The sequence below is a fragment of the Papio anubis genome, chromosome 12, assembly GCF_008728515.1.
Source record: "Papio anubis isolate 15944 chromosome 12, Panubis1.0, whole genome shotgun sequence".
NCBI lineage: Eukaryota > Metazoa > Chordata > Mammalia > Primates > Cercopithecidae > Papio > Papio anubis.
In genome coordinates this window covers 65,771,087-65,790,502 of record NC_044987.1, presented here as the reverse complement: position 1 = coordinate 65,790,502, position 19,416 = coordinate 65,771,087, and the positions used below count along the sequence as shown (strand labels likewise).

The 19,416-nt window shown below is 47.3% G+C and overlaps 1 protein-coding gene across 21 annotated transcripts in view; it reads right to left on the bottom strand.

The window, feature by feature from the left end:
• Positions 1 to 3,232: 3,232 nt before the first annotated feature.
• Positions 3,233 to 19,416, bottom strand: part of DNHD1 (dynein heavy chain domain 1) — a 92,547-nt gene continuing 76,363 nt past the window's right edge. For 12 of the 21 annotated variants that reach the window (XM_031653261.1, XM_021926153.2, XM_021926152.2 and 9 more), the window contains 18 exons: positions 19,143 to 19,351; positions 18,732 to 18,936; positions 18,554 to 18,656; positions 11,922 to 12,071; positions 11,486 to 11,668; positions 10,925 to 11,356; positions 10,245 to 10,716; positions 9,062 to 9,355; positions 8,660 to 8,812; positions 8,288 to 8,466; positions 7,193 to 8,158; positions 6,812 to 6,998; positions 6,478 to 6,600; positions 6,188 to 6,389; positions 5,158 to 5,249; positions 4,862 to 5,011; positions 3,836 to 4,641; positions 3,233 to 3,622 (listed from right to left, as the gene is read on the bottom strand). In XM_031653261.1, the coding sequence (XP_031509121.1) occupies positions 3,272 to 3,622; positions 3,836 to 4,641; positions 4,862 to 5,011; positions 5,158 to 5,249; positions 6,188 to 6,389; positions 6,478 to 6,600; positions 6,812 to 6,998; positions 7,193 to 8,158; positions 8,288 to 8,466; positions 8,660 to 8,812; positions 9,062 to 9,355; positions 10,245 to 10,716; positions 10,925 to 11,356; positions 11,486 to 11,668; positions 11,922 to 12,071; positions 18,554 to 18,656; positions 18,732 to 18,936; positions 19,143 to 19,351 (5,257 nt within the window). In that variant the 3' untranslated portion in view covers positions 3,233 to 3,271. Of the gene's footprint in view, positions 3,623 to 3,835; positions 4,642 to 4,861; positions 5,012 to 5,157; positions 5,250 to 6,187; positions 6,390 to 6,477; positions 6,601 to 6,811; positions 6,999 to 7,192; positions 8,159 to 8,287; positions 8,467 to 8,659; positions 8,813 to 9,061; positions 9,356 to 10,244; positions 10,717 to 10,924; positions 11,357 to 11,485; positions 11,669 to 11,921; positions 12,072 to 18,553; positions 18,657 to 18,731; positions 18,937 to 18,961; positions 19,054 to 19,142; positions 19,352 to 19,416 lie in introns of those variants that run through there. The other 9 variants (XM_021926157.2, XM_021926165.2, XM_021926158.2 and 6 more) reach the window with 9 other exon arrangements.

Here is a 19,416-nt window from a genome sequence, read left to right as displayed (position 1 = left end):
CTATAGATAGTGATTCCTCCAATGGATCTGGGCAAAGTAAATTGAAAACCTTCTGGAAAGGATTCACCATTCTAGATGCCATTAAGAACATTTTTGATTCATGAGAGGAGGTCAAAATATCAACATTAACAGGAGTTTGGAAGAAGTTGATTCAACTCTCATGGATGACTTTGAGGAGTTCAAGACTTCATTGGAGGAAGTAACTGCAGATGTGGTGGAAACAGCAAGAGAATTAGTATAAGAAATGGAGCCTGAAGATATGACTGAGTTACTGCAATCTCAGGTTAAAACTTTAATGGGTGAGCAGTTGCTCTTATGTATGAGCAAAGAAAGTGGTTTCTTGAGATGGAATCTATACTTCTGATGCTGTGAACATTGTTGAAATGACAACAAATGATTTAGAATATTATATAAACTTAATAAAGGAACAGCAGGGTTTGAGAGGATTAACTTCAATTTTGAAATAAGTTCTGTAGGTAAAATGCTGTAAAACATCATCACATGCCACAGACAAATTCTTCATGAAAGTATGAGTCCATTGATTTGGCAAACTTCACTGTTGTCTTATTTTAAGAAATTGTCGGCCGGGCGCAGTGGCTCAAGCCTGTAATCCCAGCACTTTGGGAGGCCGAGACAGGTGGATCACGAGGTCAGGAGATCAAGACCATCCTGGCTAACACGGTGAAACCCCGTCTCTACTAAAAAATACAAAAAACTAGCTGGGCGAGGTGGCGGGCGCCTGTAGTCCCAGCTACTTGGGAGGCTGAGGCAGGAGAATGGCATGAACCCGGGAGGCGGAGCTTGCAATGAGCTGAGATCCGGCCACTGCACTCCAGCCTAGGTGACAGAGCGACTCCGTCTCAAAAAAAAAAAAAAAAGAAAAAGAAATTGCCACAACCTTCAGCAGTCACCACCCTGATCAGCAGCTATCAATATTAAGGCAAAAAAGATTAATAGCAAAAAGATTACTATTTGCTGAAGGCTCAGATTATTAGCATTTTTAGCAATAAAGTATTTTAAACTAAGGTATGCACTTTTTTTTTTTTTTTTTTTTTTTTTTTTTTTAGACAGGGTCTTGCTGTGTCACCCAGGCTGGAGTGCAGTGGCGCAATCTCAGCTCACTGCAACCTCCACCTCCCGGGTTCAAGAGATTCTTCTGCTGCCTCAGTCTCCTGAGTAGCTGGAATTACAGGCGCCTACCACCACACCTGGCTAATTTTTGTATTTTTAGTAGAGACAGAGTTTCGCCATGTTGGCCAGGCTGGTATACCTTGTTTTTTTTTGTTTTTGTTTTTTTTTTAACTTAACATAATGCTATTTCATGCTTAATAGACTACAATATAGTGCAAATGTAATCCATATGCAATGGGAAACCAAAAAGTTCATGTGACTTGCTTTATTGCAATATTCGCCTTATTGTGGTGGTCTGGAACCAAACCCACAATAGCTTCAAGGTATGCCTGTATAGACTTCTGTTTGCATTTCCTCCCACCATGTAGCTGGTACCTAGCCAAAGAGCAAGGGAGCTAAGTTTCATAACACTATATAAGTTTTGGTGCTTGGGGGCAAGGAGTGAAGCTCATATAGGACTTTAGTACTGCCATACTCTAACTCAGGTTTTGTCAGACAGGCTCACCCTGGCATAGCATGCAGTCATGCCACTAATAATAACAGAAAATATCAAAGCAGCAGAACTCTTGATTCCTTAGCTCCAGCTGCTTGCTCCCTCAAATTTCCCATCTCAGTTAATGACACATGATACACCTAGTTTCTCAAGCTTACAATCCAAATCACCCTAGATTATTCCTCTTCCTTTATTCTCCACATCCATTCCATCAGTCCTGCTGGTTTTACCTCCAGAATATTTCTTAAATCTGTCAATTCTTCATCTCTATTGTTAAGACCCTTGCCCAAACTCCAATATCCCTTACTTGAATTACTTCAATTGGGTCCAAATAGATCCTCCGCCTTGTTACCCTGGCTTTTCTAGCATCTATCCACCATAGAACAGGCAGAGTGACCTTTGAAAAAATGCAAATTAGATCATATAATCTCCCACCTACTATTTGACAATACATTCTCATTATACTTTTGAAAAATACAAACTCATTACCACGACCATGTGAGCCACCCCTTTCTATATCTTTCCATCATTTTGGGTCACTCTGCCCCTCACTCACCCACCATGCTCTGGCTGCATACTCTGTTTCTTGAACACTTCAAGGTTGTTCCCACCTCAAGACTTTTGTACCTACTGAGGGCTCTACCTGAATGAATATTCCTTCTGGATCTTTAAATAGCTACTTTCAAATATGCAGAAAGCTTCCCTGACCACTCAAATTATACTAACTGCTCCCCTCTCATCACATATCCTCTTGACGCATCGGTCTATTTTGTTTTCTTTATAAGACTTCAAAATCATCAAACTTATTTATATGTTGGCCTTTTATTGCTTGTTGCCCTACATTAGAATAACTCTATTAGCACACAGAAGAATACCTGGTTTCAAGGAGTGCTCAATGAATAATTGTTGAATGAATATAGGACCTTGTATCTTACTTGGTTTTTTTCATATGCATTACTCACTGAGAGAATCCATCATAGGAGAGGAACGAGTGGTAGGGCAGGATTGAGGCATTGCCAAGAACACCACTAAATGCCTTAAGAAAGAATTTTCAGTGCTAATGTTCTCCTTTCAAACATATCCATTGTGGGTTTAGCACAAGTGCTAAGACCACAATAGAGAGCGGGGCAAGGATTTAGGATTCTGTGTGTCAGCCACTGCTGGGTCTGCCTAGCTTCTTGGATGCGTGATTAACACCAAGCCCCACCCCACCCCAAGTGTACCCACACTTTCCCCTTCCCAGCTGCCAGGTACATGCCCTCTTCTACCTTCAGTGTGAATATACCTCCTCTTTTCTCAATTATGCACACTGTACCTTTCCCCTAGTGTGTCACATTCTGCCTTCTTGGTGTGAAGAAGGCAGATCTTTGACTTTCAGATCTTATTAAGAAATACATTTCTAAGGCTATTGCTGCTATAGTCTTATAGTCGTATTAAGAAATTCATTTTGTAAAGAAATGAAAATTTAAAAACAGAAGAAATACATTTTGTAAGACTATTGCTGCTATAGGAACCACTATAGATAGTGATTCCTCCAATGGATCTGGGCAAAGTAAATTGAAAACCTTCTGGAAAGGATTGCTGCTCTACCCCCATATCTCAGAAATCTTTCATGGAATCACTACAACTTTATTTTGGTAGATGGGCTCAAGACAGGGGTGGGCTGCACACGTGGACCCTCCGTTGGACACAGGTATTGGGGGTGAGCTTGGTGGGTAGGGGCAGATGCATCACGATGTTCCTGCTCTGCAGCTTAGTGTTGCCAAGGGGCCCTCCCATGTACACAGGACAGGAGTACACAGTCAGGTCGGCTGGGGGTGGCAGGTCGCTGGTGCCTGGGGCCTGTGTACTGATGCTGACTGGAGGCAGAGGACTGGGTTGGCTGGAAGGACTGTCTTGCAAGGCTCCAGCTATTGGGTCCCACTCCGCATGTAGGACCTGTAGCCCGATCAGCAGCAGCCCTCTCTCTGGAACCGTGGGGTTTGGACCGTTCTCCACCTGGGGGCGTCAGAAGCTGGTCAGGCAAGGCTAGGAAGCTGGGAGGTGGCAGGTGGGGAGTGGGGGTTGGGGGTTGGGAGGTCGTAGTGGACCGAGATCAGAGAAGCTAGCAGGGTTACCGAGGGGCAAGATCACCAAGAAGGGGTAACTGCGAGGTGTAATTAGAGACTTTGAGGGGACTGGAACCACGAATGAGGGGTGGCGCGAAGATACCCTGAGGTGCAGAGGGTTGCTGTTCATCTCCAGACGTTTATACGGGAGCGGACTGGAGACCGCGCCTCGGCTACCAGGGAAATTCGAGCTGGGCACATTCTGGTCCAGGGCAGCTTCCCCACGCAATGCCAGCAGCAGGCGGCGCGGGTGGCGAAAGGCTGACAGGTGGAAGACGCGCTCTGGTACATCACTGTTCGCGTCCGCGCCCACGCCCAAGTAGCGAACCAACAGCTGCCCACGGCGCGACAACTGCCGCAGCCAGTGCCAGGGCGGCTGCGGACCGGCCGGCGCATGAGGTCGCCAAGGCAAGGGTAGGCGGCCAGTCCAGAGAGCGTGGGCCACCGCAGCACAGCGGCGGGAGGGACACGGGGGTGCGCCCTTCAGCTGCTGCAACAGGCAATCAAGGTCGCGTTGTAGCGTGCCCACCAACTGGCTCAGTTCCAGAGCCTCTGTCTCTAAGACGCCCTCCAGGGGCCGCCGCGCATTCGGCCCCAGCACTGACCTCGGGGCGCCAGACTCGTCTTGGCGAACCAGGTTGGTCAGCAGATCCTGCAGTGACTCCAGCCTCCGGTTAACTTGCACTAGGCGTTGCCGCAGTCGCCTTTCCGCGAGCTGGGCGCCTCCTCGAGACTCAGGAACCCACACGGGTGAACTCCGCTGCAGCGCACTCAAGAGAACGCGACTCTGGCGTCGCAACAGCCAGGCCTGGGGGCCCTCACTGAGTCCGCAGAGCCGGGGTTCAGGTGGTGAGGGCAGTAGGTGCATCTGGGCCTTGCACTCTGCCATTGCATCCGGCTCCCTTAGCTCTTTGGGATAGAGGTGAGGGGTGAGGGACAAGATGTACTCTCCCCACCCTAGACTCAAGAGAGTAAGCCTTCCTCTGATCCTTTACTGCCATCACCCCCCATAACAGTATGAATATTACCCCCATATACCTTTATTGAGACTGCTGTCCACATTTCTGTGGTGGGTAGCATTGCATTGTACTATTCCCTACCCCAAAACAGATACCTGAGTGAAGCTTACCTGGGAGGGGCATGAGCGTGGTGAGCAAAGACTGGGGTGTGTGTGGCTGGACCCAGTTCCTGCTACTGGGGCTCAGGCAGGCTTGCGTGAGGCTAAACAGGGCCTCCCTGTCCTCAGTGTCCCCCAGAGGACCCCCGTAGAAAACTGAAGCTGAAGATGAGGTTAGAGCCTTTCAGTTTCAGTACCTTCAGTTTCCACCACTCCCAAAACCAAAGCTGTGAATTATATCCCACCCCCACCCTCTTCCAGGCTCTCCTGGGGGCTGATGACTCCAAGGGGGACAGGAAGGGTCTTACCAGCCAGCTCTTGCATGGCAGCACGGGGATTGCTAAGACTTGCCCACAGCTGGTCTTGGGTCTGAAGAACCTGGGTTAGGGTCACTTGACTCCTAGAGAAGGGGAGCGGAAAGCAGGGTTTCACATATCATCTGTATGCTGAGGACTGTCAAGTCTTCTCTTCAGTTCGAACCCCTCTCCTGAGCTAGTCATTGCTGCTTGGCACCCCAAATACAATTTGCTTTCAACTGAAATCATCATTTTCCCCTATAAAACCTGTTCCACCTCCTATTTCAGTGAGAGGTACCACTAGCCACCCAATTATCTAAAACAAAAATCTGAGAGTCATCCTTGACTCCTCCTTCCTCCTCACCCCATATTTATTCTCTATCCCTTCCATGGCTACTACCCTACCACCCATACCACAATCTCTTCCCTGGAGACTTCCAGAGTCTCCTAAAGCTGCTCTGCTTGTCCCCAGTCCTGCCTCCTCTGGTCCATTCTCCACATTGTATCCAGAGTGATCTTTTCAACACACAAAAAGGATATTGTTTCTTCTTCTACTGGGACTACAGGCGCCTGCCACCATGCCTGGCTAAGTTTTTGTATTTTTAGTACAGATGGGGTTTCACCGTGTTAGCCAGGATGGTCTCGATCTCCTGACCTCGTGATCTGCCTGCCTCGGCCTCCCAAAGTGCTGGGATTACAGGTGTGAACTACCATGCCTGGCCTACCTTGCCCTAGTCTTAAAGGCCCTTTATAATGAGCCTTACTTCTCCCTCCTCAACATCCAGCATGTCCATGTCAACCACACTCAAGTCTCCTCCCTTCTGCTGAATTTAGGTCTCTCTGCTCAGAAAGGTCCATCTCTACCTGATTTGCCCCTGCTTTTAAGATTCAATTCAAAGTAAAATCTCAAAGTCTTTGGAGAAGCCTTCCTTAACTTCCCCTTGCCCTTGGTCTTTGGAGCTTCCAAAGATGAATTAGTTTTACTCATCCCAGCATACGGAAGATACTCAATGTTTGTTGAGTGATTGACTGAGCAGCTCACCAACGCCCCCTGTGTGCCTGCAGCCTCGTTCCATAGAGCTGCCGGTGTAGCAGGAGGCCATGGAGGAGGAGCAAAGGTAGTGCCTGGGTGGGGGGTTGCATATACAGTCCTTGCTGGGCTAGCTCCACACTGTCAATCAAAACATGGCCCAGCTCCAGGGACTGGTTCCAGAAAACAGGCATGGAATGCTGAGTCAGCACAGCTGGGGAGGAAGGAGAGTGCTGAGTCAGCACAGCACAGTTGCCCTCCCACTTCCAATTTGAGAGCCTGTAGGGGGTTAAGCTCCTCACCTGGCAAAGAAGCACTAGACTCTGCAGGCACAATAAGCCAAAGACGAAAATCTCTGTGAACAGTGGCTACATTACTGCTTTCAGGTTGGCCTAAAAGCTGTTCTGATTCCAGGTCTGCAACCACTAGAGTCAGACAAGGGTCTGAGATCAGTCCTTGGGTAAAGGGTCAGGCAGAAGTCTAGGGATCAGACTTGAGGCTAGGGGTGTCAGGAGTCAGCTACAAGGCCAAGTGGACAGGTTTGGTGCTAGGTCACTGGCCATGAGTCCTGAGATTTCAAGCTAAGGCCCAAGTGTAGGATAGGATCCTGGCAGCCAATCTAGGCAATAAACTCACCTTTGGCTCTGCCTAACAGTTCCAGCAAGAGCTGTAGCAGCTCTTTCGGCCAATGGGGCATCAGATGACAGTTGTCCAGCACCAGCCAGTGCCCCTCATACATAGCCTGGGATAGAGTGCTGACCACAACTGAGACCGGGTCCCAGACTTCAGAGCCCAGGGCTATCACCTGCAGATGCTTCTGCCCCTGGGGACCAAAAAAGAGATGGCGGCATGACTCAAAGTGATCCTAGGGTGACCTGAGGGACCCAAACTAATGCTACCATTATCCCAAAAGTCCCTAAGTAGTACAGAAAGATCCATGAAAATGCTTAGAGGGGGTCCCCACACCCCAGCCTACAGGAACCTTGTCACTCTGTGACCAAAAGACTAGGTTCAAACCTGCTGATACTTGGCAGCCAGATTCTCGATGACAGTCAGAGGATGCAGAGTGGCTGTGGGGTGGCCAGGCAGTGGCAACAAGATCAGCATGGGCTGAGTAGCCCGACTATGTTTAAAGGGCATGGTGGGAGCGCCCATGTTTTCATCCAGGGGCCGACCCAGGAGGCTGGTGGTGAAGTCTGCCAGGGCACCTGCCAGGCACTCAGGTCGCAGAACGCGCCACAGGATCAGCTTCTGGAGGAGGCTAAGTGGCTCAGGCCCAGGCCCAGGTGCAGGACCCAGCACTGTGGATGACAGCGACAGGTAAGCCTGCCAAGCATTGGAGTGGCCTGCCAGGGAGGCACACAGGCCAACAAATGGGGGCAGCAGCTCTAACATCTCACATTCATGCCAGGCTTTTGGCCCAAGCCAGGCCGGTCGAGCCACACCTGAGACTGGCTTGCTGTGGACTGTGCTGGGAGAGGCTGCTAGTCCAGGCCAGAGTGCCAGTCTTTCCAGCTCTGATGCTTTCCCTGTCACTTGCAGCAGAGCCAAAGCACCCAATGCACCCACCAACGGTACCTGGGTAAGGCCCAGTGCTGTCACAGTGCTGCCCAGCAGCTGGCGGGTCAGGTGTGCTCTCAGTTGCAGTAGATGACTGGCCAGGTCCTCCCCGTGATTAATCTCACGTGGCTTCATGCTATCCAGAGCCTGCTTGGTGACTGCCAGCCACTTCTCTGGGCTCATACGGAAAAGTGGCAGCAGGTTCTGCAGTTGGCTTAGGGCCTTTACCATGGCTATTCCATGCCAAACCACAGGCCGATAGGGTGCCCATGATACCATTTCCTGTAGTTTCTGCCCTTCTAGCTCTTCACAATGGGCACGCAGCTGGCATAGCTTTCCTTGGGCCCTCACCATGTTCCGCAGAAACTTGGCTGGCTTCTCACGCTTTGTATTCTGGAACAGCAGCATCGTCAGCAGCCGCTCCTGCATATACTCATTTGTTGGATGGATCTGGCCCTTTCCCACAGTCCCCAAACATCTACATTCATCTCCACCCCCTCACCCAGGTCCATCCAATACTCATCTCAACCCACAGACTGAGCCCCCAAGCACCTCAGCAGCCTCCACAGCCTTGCAGGTATCTAGGGCTCTGATCTTTAGGTTCTGCCAGCGGGTCTCGAGCTCAGGACACTCTCTGCACAAGATTTCATGTAGCATCTGTTCTTCCAGTATTTCCATGTTCAGGCCCAGATCCAGCACATTCAGCCCCTTTAGCAGTTCACAACCTAGCACTTGGGGTAACATGGGAGATGCTTAACCTCTTCCCCTTGGCAGAGCCACGGGGTAGAGTAGACAGGGAGTATGGCTCCCTGCTGTAGACCTGAGCCTGCTCTGGGCCAGGTTGAGTGAAGCCCTCTTAGGGCTGGTGCTGAGGGCCTAGTGTGTCCACACAACTGTGCTGGCAATTTGCCCTCTGGGCCTCACCTTTTTCCATAGCACAGAGGGAGAGGGTGGTGCTGAGATACAGACAGAAGCCAGGCTGCACCTGGGGTGGGCTCAGCTGCTCCCGCTGCAGCAGCCATTGCAGTTCTTGGCACCCTAGACCCAGCTCCACGTTGGTCAGTAGCACAGGCAGGCCTGTGAGAGGGAGGCAAAGGAACCCTACCCACGATGCCAGCACCCATGATCCCCATTCCCCATCCACGAGGTCTGGCTCCGACCAGCTTCCCTGTGGCTGATAGGAGGGTTTCCACAAGACGCTTCAATATAGTTAGTGCCCGGGATGAAGGATGGGAACTGAGGTTAGACTGAGGTGTGGGAGGCCTGTGGGGTCACAGAATGGGGCGAGTCAAAAGGGGTCCAGGGTGGGTGGGGACCAGTTCTCACCACAAGCAGCTGCCTCCTGGAGCTGAGAACCTAGCTCCGGGTCAGCACCTGAAAGAACACTAAGGTAGGGAAGAGACGGAAGCTGAGTCTCATAGGCTGGCTTTGACCCCTGGCTCTCTGTCTTCTCCTCTTTCTCTTCATTTTCCTCTTGCTCTTTCTCCTGCTCATTTTTTCTTTCCTCTGCCTTCTGCTCTTTTGTCTGGTCCTTAGCCTCATTACTGTCTTCACTATCATCATCTTCCTCTTTCATGTCCATTTTACTCTCTGTGTTTTGATTTCTCATGAGGCCTTTCCCTGGGGCAGAAAGATTCAGAGGAGCTCTTCTTAGGGGAGAAATCAGACTCCTTAGGGGAGGAATTCACTCAAGGGCTCTATTTCATGAGGGAAGGTCTGCGGGACGAAATCTTAGGAAAGTTGCTTAAGCTCTCTATGACTCAATTTTCTTATCTGCAAAATGAGGTTGATATTAGTGGCGACCTCACAGGGTTATTGTGAAGATTAAATTAAATTATACATAGAAAACACTTAGATGTGCACATAGTAAGCACTCAATAAATGTTGGCTCTCAAAATTATTACTCTAAAATTCCAGGGAGGGATCCTACTCATCCTCTATCTTCCCATAGCTTCTATTCTATATTTTCTATGCCTTTTCTTCTGCCTCTTGTAAGGGCATTTGTGGGATTTAGGGCCCATCCAGATAAGAATCAGGGTGATCTCATTCAAAGTCCTTAACTTAATTACTCTGAAAGAACCCCTTTCCAAATAAGGTCACATTTTTCTCACAAACTCAATCCCCAGCCTCTTCTTCTGGGAAATAAACACTCTATTCCTTCTCCTAGAAAATGTTCCTTCCAATACTCCACCCAGAAGGGTCCCCAATCCAAACAGAGCCAACAGAAATATTACCCAGGATTTCTGAACATTGGATAAATTTGGGTAGTGCTGAGTAGACCAGGGAAGTGGAAAATCATGGACCAATCAGTCATGTAGATTCAGAATCATTGTAATAAAGAGAAAAAATAAATGTGACCAAATTGATTCCTGTAGTATAGGCTGGTGCAATCTGGGACATCCTGATCACAAAAATGCAGTGTCCTCATTATGAAGGGAAAGACCACAAGAGGCTGAGTGATGGGCAGTTCAGATACTCTGGAAGCATTGCATTTATTATGTCTGCTTACCTCTACCCTCAGTGGGGGCTGGTGCCAAGCATCTATTCTCTGCCAGAGGTAGCGGGTCCAACCACATGAGGGCCTGGTTGCTGGGGTCAAGCAGCAAAGGCCAACGGCAACTACTGTAGTGGGTGGGGCTTCGCAGAAGCAAGCCTGCCAGGTGGGCTGACTTTGCCTGTGGCTTCAGGTTTCCATCCCACTGGTACTGTTCAGATGCAGAGCTCAGCAGGGACAGAATATTGAAGGGAGAGTGTGTAGCCAGCAAGGGGTTCTTTGGTGGTATGCTGACAGATTTCTGCTTCTGCTTCAGTGCCTGTGCCACATCATCTGGGCCCAGGGCCTCCTGAAAGCCCCTACACAGAGCTAACCACTTGTCCAGTAGCTCTTGGCGCCGCAGTGGTGGGAAGGGACCCAGGTAGATGATGGCAGCTGAGCATAGGAGGGCATCTCCGAACACAGTCATGCAGCGTCCCTTCAGCTTCTGGAGTGGACGGGAAGACCAGAGGCTGTGTAGGCCAGTGAGGAGGGTGCAGGGAGAGATATGGCAGAGGGAGGGCAAGGTGGGGTGTGGAGGAAAACATGGCAAGGAGTGCAGAGAGGGACAGAGGGAGGCAGTGAGGGCACAGGGAGGAGCGGGGGAGTGGCATAAAAGGAACTTTGGGGGAGACATCTTGGAGAGGGATGGTTACCTGGAGCTGTATAGTCCAGGCATGCATAGGCATGAGCAGTGCAGCCTTCATGGGCCATTTGTGATACTGCCCATGCTGTGCTTGACTGAGGGTCTTTGCCACACAGTTGTGGGAAGCTTGGGCATCCTCCACCATCTTAGCCAGGGCCAAATTATTCTCCAGGGTCTCCTGGGCCTGAAACTGGTAGTAGCCCAGGCGGGCCTGCTCCCGAATGAGTGTTGCCTCCACTTGCTGCAGCAGCAGGCCCGTGGGCAGTCCCCGGCAATGTGCCAGCCCATAGTGCAGAACAGCCCAGAGCCAGGCTGCCAGGCTGGCTGCAGGTCGGCTCACTGCCCGCAGGGCTGCATCACTCATACCTGGAGCTTTCAGAATTAGATGTAACTTTATCAGCTGTGAGTCTGTTATCTTCTCCTTGGGGAAGAACACCAGCTCCTGGAAGGATGTATGTTAAAGGGATGGGGAAGACACGGATGCTCTGGACCTTGACCCAACAGTTTAGCCTTGCCAAGTCTCCCTTTTATGCCTCCCCTATCCTCCTTCATTGTGCTCCACCCTTCCTACCTGATAAAAATCCTCAGTGCATAACAGCTGTTTGGCACTGGCCCAGCCTGTTTCACGGTGGAACAAGTCACACATTGCATCAGTCACCCGGACCACAGATTCTGGTGGTGCTCGATAGCTCCGTATCTCCTCGAAGTCAGCCACCTGCAGCTGGCTCAGAGGCTCCAGAAATGCCTTGCTCATCTAAATGAGGAGAGATAACTTCTAAAGTGAGCTCCTGAGATGTTCTGTTCTTCCTTCAAGGTGTTTCTAGGGGGATCATCTCCTCCTTGGAGTCCCCATGAGAGGTCACTCCCCAAGCCATCCTATTACCTTTGTCCCCTCCCCCCAGAAGACTCCATGATGAGTCACTCCATCCTCTCCTCTTGGTATCCTTAGAGGGATTGCCCTCTTTCAGGAGAGGAGCAGTGCAGGGCAGGTGGCAGGAAGAGCCCACCTGCTCCAGGAAAGCCTCTTGCTGAGCCTGCAGGGCATCCCGCTGCTTGGCGAGGTCCTCAATGAGGTTCTCTTGATGCCTACACTCTTCTAGCTGCTGCTTGTATAGGAGCTTGCTTTGCTCTAGCTGCTGCTGAAACATGCTGAGGCTCTGCAAAGAGATATCCAGGCCCTGCAGTTCCAGATCCTGAGCCATGTGGGAACACCCCAGAAGACCCTATAATGCCGGGACTCTAGCATACTCCTCACTTGAAAGACTGACCACGTTGAACTCCAAGTAGGCCACAGAGAGAGGCTGAGCTCTGGGTCTGTCACTTATTAGTCTGTGAGTTACATATCTAGTAATGCAACCCCAAGTGTGTGGTTGCTTTTTCTGCAGCCGCTTCACCCAAAGAATATGTGTGTAACAGTTACATTACATTACTCTATATTTTAGTTGACCCATTAGCAGCAGTTGTCACAGAAGACAGTTCCCTCCCTCTTGAGGCATCCCCCTCTGTTGGCCTTCGTGATACTGTGTTCTCCTTGGGCTTTCTCTAACTTCTCTGGCTGCTCTTTCTCATTTCCTTCCTCTGTGAGCTTAACTATTCCTCATCAATTTTTTCAGAGCTTCCTTTCTCTTCTCACTCTACACTTATAAAAGCCTTCTCTGATCTAATGGCTTTGATTCCTACTTATGTTCCAACTGCCAAATCTCTCTCTCCAGCTAGGTTCCCTCCCAGCCCCATACCACGTATTCATCTGCCTAGTGGAAATCTCTTGGGTGTCTCACAGGCCCCTCACATTCCACATGTCCCCACATGAATGTATTTGGTTATGCCTCCTCAGCTCTCCTGCAATCTGACTCCTCTCCTGTGTATTCTTTTTCTCAGAGAATGGTGGCAAGATACACTCAAGTTTCCCAAGGAACAAACTGGGTTGTTACGCTTGGCTCCATCTCCTGTATCCCCCAAATCCAGCCCATCTTTGAGGCCCTTCAACTCTACCTCCCAAATGCCTCTCGTGTACACTGCCCTTCCCAACGTTAGTCACTCACACTCAGGCCCTCTCACTCCTCACCTTCTGCACTGGCCTCCTAACTGGTCTCTCAGTTTTTATTCTTACTCCCTTCCTTTTATCCCCCCACTGCAGCCTAGCTGGTTTTCTAAACGCTGAATCATTGTCATTAACACTTGTCATTTCTACATTTGATTGACAATACCCCCATGACCAGACCCCTACTCATCATTCCAATCTCATCTCTTTTCTCTCTCCTAGCATGCTACTTTCCAGCCATTCCTGACTTTCAGTTCCTCCAACGTGGCACACACTCTTTTGCCTCTAGGCCTTTCACATACTGTTATATCAACCTGGCCCCTTTCAAACACAGATCAAATCTGACCTAAGTTTCAGTAATCAACTTTCATGTACTTTATTCCTTTGTTTACATAGTTAGGGAATTTTCTGAGCTCCTACCATGTTATATACATGCTCTGTGCTGCATAGCAGGGCACTCTGCTTTCTCTAGAAAGTTTTTCTTGATATTTTGGCGCACTCTGAACTTACTCCGTTATAACATGGTTTTGTCATTGCCTGGATGAGTATATCTTCTGCTGAACTATAAGCACCATGAAGGTAAGGATAGTGCCCTATCTTCTCTTATTAGGAAGCAACCTAACCTATTTTTTTTTTTTTTTTTTGGAGACAGGGTCTTACTATGCCACCCAAGCTGGAGTGCAGTGGTGCAATCATGTCTCACTGCAGCTTCAACCTCCCGGGCTCAGGTGATCCTCCCACCTCAGACTCCTGAGTAGCTGGAACTACAGATAGGTGCTACCATGCCTGAATAATTTTTTGTAGAGACAGGGTTTTGCCATGTTGCCCAGGCTGGTCTTGAACTCCTGAGTTCAAGTGATCCATTGGCCTTGGCCTTCCAAACTGCTGGGATTACAGGTGTGAGCCACTGTGCCTGGCCTAACCTAATATTAATAGTAACTAACATTTATTGAGCTCTTACTATGTGCCAGCACATTTAAATATTATACATGTAAGATCTTGTTTAATCCTCATTACAACCTTATAAGGTTAGGGAAGTCTCCCCAACCTTTCTGGACCTTTGTTTTCTCATCTGTAAAGTGAGAAAAGAATAGCTACCTCAGAAAGGTGTGGCAAGGATTCTGTCATCTATCTATCTATCTATCTATCTATCTATCTATCTATCTATCCATCCATCTAGATGTAAATGTAGGCATGTATTAACATAGACATAAATATTAAGAAATGCCTGAACAAAAAATAAATTTTTGTTGAGTGCAATAATGAAAAAATTAACCAGTTTAATATAAAAGAGTAAAGAGATGGAGGGGCCCAGACTGAGTCCTGGGATTTGGCTCAGTGGCTGGTAATGCCATTTCTTGGGGTGGGGAACACTGGAACAAGTACACACTATTATGGCTATTGATTGAATGACCAAGGGATCTGACTCTGAATGACCCTGAGACTACAAACATCTCTTATCCAGATCTTTGGCTTACTGTGTTCTGCTCTGGTATAACTGACTCACAGATCAAGGAATACTAGCACCCCTAAACCAGATCAACAATCCTGGTATTAATCATCTTGGGAAAATGTAGGGCAAAAAACTGGGAAAGGGGATTTCTGTTGCTCTTTGACTTTGTTTTCTTTCTTTGCAACTTAACTGAGTCTTGAGGTCTAATCTAAGCTGTTCATCCTAGGTGGTGAATAGTAGGGGGGCATCAGTACCTTTAAAACTCCAGGGGACACCATTTACATCAAACACAATGAAAACCACATTAGTAGACACGACATATGCCATGTATCTGGAATTGTGTGGCACTGGATGATAGTCCTAAGGGCACTCATCAGAAGAGCTGGCTAGGTGTTAGGAGCTTAAGACCTGAAACCCTGGTAGAAAAATTATCTGAGTGTGACATGGGCACTAGTTCACTGCTCTGAAGTTATACCAGAACATTTATCAAAATCTTGTGTAGTAGGAAGAAAAGGTGCTATTTTAGAATTCCTCTTATTAAAAGCAAAACTGCTCTTTAGTTTGGGAAAACACCTTTAGCTAGGAGTATTTGGCTTTAGAAGGTGTGATAAGCCCTATCATCACCAATTTTAGCCAGATATAAGAAGTCTGTTCACTTACACTCTTCCAAGACTAAACCAGGAAGAAGTTGAATCCCTGAATAGACCAATAGCAGGCTCTGAAATTGAGGCAACAATTAATAGCCTACCAACCAAAAAAAGTCCAGGACCAGATGGATTCACAGCTGAATTCTACCAGAGGTACAAGGAGGAGTTGGTACCATTCCTTCTGAAACTATTCCAATCAATAGAAAAAGAGGGAATCCTCCCTAACTCATTTTATGAGGCCAACATCATCCTGATACCAAAGCCTGGCAGAGATACAACAAAAAAAGAGAATTTTAGACCAATATCCCTGATGAACATCGATGCAAAAATCCTCAATAAAATACTGGCAAACCGGATTCAGCAACACATCAAAAAGCTTATCCACCATGATCAAGTGGGCTTCATCCCTGGGATGCAAGGCTGGTTCAACATTCGCAAATCAATAAACATAATCCAGCATATAAACAGAACCAAAGACAAGAACCACATGGTTATCTCAATAGATGCAGAAAAGGCTTTTGACAAAATTCAACAGCCCTTCATGCTAAAAACGCTCAATAAATTCGGTATTGATGGAACGTACCTCAAAATAATAAGAGCTATTTATGACAAACCCACAGCCAATATCATACTGAATGGGCAAAAACTGGAAGCATTCCCTTTGAACACTGGCACAAGACAGGGATGCCCTCTCTCACCACTCCTATTCAACATAGTGTTGGAAGTTCTGGCTAGGGCAATTAGGCAAGAGAAAGAAATCAGGGGTATTCAGTTAGGAAAAGAAGAAGTCAAATTGTCCCTCTTTGCAGATGACATGATTGTATATTTAGAAAACCCCATTGTCTCAGCCCAAAATCTCCTTAAGCTGATAAGCAACTTCAGCAAAGTCTCAGGATACAAAATTAATGTGCAAAAATCACAAGCATTCTTATACACCAGTAACAGACAAACAGAGAGCCAAATCATGAATGAACTTCCATTCACAATTGCTTCAAAGAGAATCAAATACCTAGGAATCCAACTTACAAGGGATGTAAAGGACCTCTTCAAGGAGAACTACAAACCACTGCTCACTGAAATAAAAGAGGACACAAACAAATGGAAGAACATACCATGCTCATGGATAGGAAGAATCAATATCGTGAAAATGGCCATACTGCCCAAGGTAATTTATAGATTCAATGCCATCCCCATCAAGCTACCAATGACTTTCTTCACAGAATTGGAAAAAACTGCTTTAAAGTTCATATGGAACCAAAAAAGAGCCCGCATCTCCAAGACAATCCTAAACCAAAAGAACAAAGCTGGAGGCATCACGCTACCTGACTTCAAACTATACTACAAGGCTACAGTAACCAAAACAGCATGGTACTGGTACCAAAACAGAGATATAGACCAATGGAACAGAACAGAGTCCTCAGAAATAATACCACACATCTACAGCCATCTGATCTTTGACAAACCTGAGAAAAACAAGAAATGGGGAAAGGATTCCCTATTTAATAAATGGTGCTGGGAAAATTGGCTAGCCATCAGTAGAAAGCTGAAACTGGATCCTTTCCTTACTCCTTATACGAAAATTAATTCAAGATGGATTAGAGACTTAAATGTTAGACCTAATACCATAAAAATCCTAGAGGAAAACCTAGGTAGTACCATTCAGGACATAGGCATGGGCAAAGACTTCATGTCTAAAACACCAAAAGCAACGGCAGCAAAAGCTAAAATTGACAAATGGGATCTAATTAAACTAAAGAGCTTCTGCACAGCAAAAGAAACTACCATCAGAGTGAACAGGCAACCTACAGAATGGGAGAAAATTTTTGCAATCTACTCATCTGACAAAGGGCTAATATCCAGAACCTACAAAGAACTCAAACAAATTTACAAGAAAAAAACAAACAACCCCATCAAAAAGTGGGCAAAGGATATGAATAGACATTTCTCAAAAGAAGACATTCATACAGCCAACAAACACATGAAAAAATGCTCATCATCACTGGCCATCAGAGAAATGCAAATCAAAACCACAATGAGATACCATCTCACACCAGTTAGAATGGCGATCATTCAAAAGTCAGGAAACAACAGGTGCTGGAGAGGATGTGGAGAAATAGGAACACTTTTACACTGTTGGTGGGATTGTAAACTAGTTCAACCATTATGGAAAACAGTATGGCGATTCCTCAAGGATCTAGAACTAGATGTACCATATGACCCAGCCATCCCATTACTGGGGATATACCCAAAGGATTATAAATTATGCTGCTATAAAGACACATGCACACGTATGTTTATTGCAGCACTATTCACAATAGCAAAGACTTGGAATCAACCCAAATGTCCATCAGTGACAGATTGGATTAAGAAAATGTGGCACATATACACCATGGAATACTATGCAGCCATCAAAAAGGATGAGTTTGTGTCCTTTGTAGGGACATGGATGCACCTGGAATCCATCATTCTTAGCAAACTATCACAAGAACAGAAAACCAAACACCGCATGTTCTCACTCATAGGTGGGAACTGAACAATGAGATCACTTGGACTCGGGAAGGGGAACATCACACACCGGGGCCTATCATGGGGAGGGGGGAGGGGGGAGGGATTGCATTGGGAGTTATACCTGATGTAAATGACGAGTTGATGGGTGCAGCACACCAACAAGGCACAAGTATACATATGTAAAAAACCTGCACGTTATGCACATGTACCCTACAACTTACAGTATAATAATAATAAATAAATTTAAAAAAAAAAAAAAAAAAAAAAAAAAGAAGTCTGTTTATTCAAAGAATAAGATTGTTCTGTATAAGACAGCAAAAGGTTTTGAGGTTTCAACTAGAAGGGCATGCTAAAGGAAAAATGGGACGGCTCAGAAACATTGTAGACCAGCTATTAGAGAGATGAGAGAGGAAAGGAAAAGTTGGTCACTGGAAAATGCCTGGTAGAGGAGGGTGAATAAGAAAATTCAGGACACTCTTGTCTAGTATACCATTATAAATCTACTTCTGGTTCTATGCTATAGCATAAATTTCTCCCTGCTGCCATCACCCATCTACATGTCCTCACTGTACACAACAGTTTTGTTTGTTTGGTGCTTTTGTGGAAGAAAGGGTATAGGGACAAAGTGCTATGGAAAAAGAGGATAATTCTAAGAGGTGAGTGAGTGGTGACTGAGATGTAATCCCTGCCCCAACCCCCATGGGAATCTACAGCATACTGAACTTCTCATGATCAAGGTGCTAGGGGCAACCAGAAGCAGATGCTTGGATTTCACACATTATGAAGAATCAATCTGATCTTAGCTGTGTCATGGGAAACTTTTGAACCTAAGCTATAAAGGAGGAGGCAGCAGAGATTAGAGAGATTTTCTAGGGGAAGTGGAAGCTTAGGGGGACAAGAACTAAGGTTCATTCTGGTTGCTTCCTTTCAAGACCCCTTTTGGGCTTCTGCTTTGACACCACCATGGAAGCCTCAAAATCGTCTCCTTACCTTGCTGGAGGCTTTCAGCTGCTGTTCCAAGTCAGAGATCAGATTGGCATGGGTACCATGCTCCTTAATCAGCATTCTCAGATTCTCCAAGGCATTCTGGACCCTGGAGATACAATGTGCTGGTGAGGAAACCCAAAGGAGCAGAAGGAGGTACATTGCAGGGGATGGGACCACTCACCGCTGGGCCTTGTTCTTAATCTTCAGGATTATCTGTTGCTGCAGCATCAGGAAAGTGTCCAGGAAGTCTAGGAAGGTCTTAGGGGTGACGAGTGGCAATGCAGGGCACAGGTGCTCATGGTAGTGGGTGGCCGAAAGGTGGATAAGAGCCATGGCTTTGGCCACACTGGGAATTGAGGCCTGGAGGTCTGGGTACTTCCAGGAGCCTGCAATGGGCATGGCTTTATCCTCACTTTGTGAGCTTGTAGGAAAACAGGAAAGGAAAGGGATCATCTCCTAGCTCAAGAAGAAGGGTAGGAAATGTGAAGGGGGCTCTGTAGGCTCTAGAGAGGGAGAGAGAGATTGACCTAGGTAATAACCCTCATTAAAGCCTGGTAAAGATGAGTGGTAAGGACAAGTAAAAAGGGCTCACCATCATCAAGGGGTAGACTCCGAGCACCCTCCAGGTGATGCTGGGCCACTTTGACCAGGGCAGCTTGGTCCCAGGGTTCATAGCGGTCAATGCTGGCAGTGGCCAGTTGAAGGAGCCTCAGGAAAAGGGTGGAGGGCAGCTGCTTGTGGGCCTGTTTATCTCCAATCAGGAAGAACAGGTGAAGGTGGCTGCACACTTGCTGGTGGAACCTGTGGGCCAGGGCTCAGCTAATGTCCTCCCCTTTACCTTTGCTTGCCCCTCCTGGCCCTAGTCC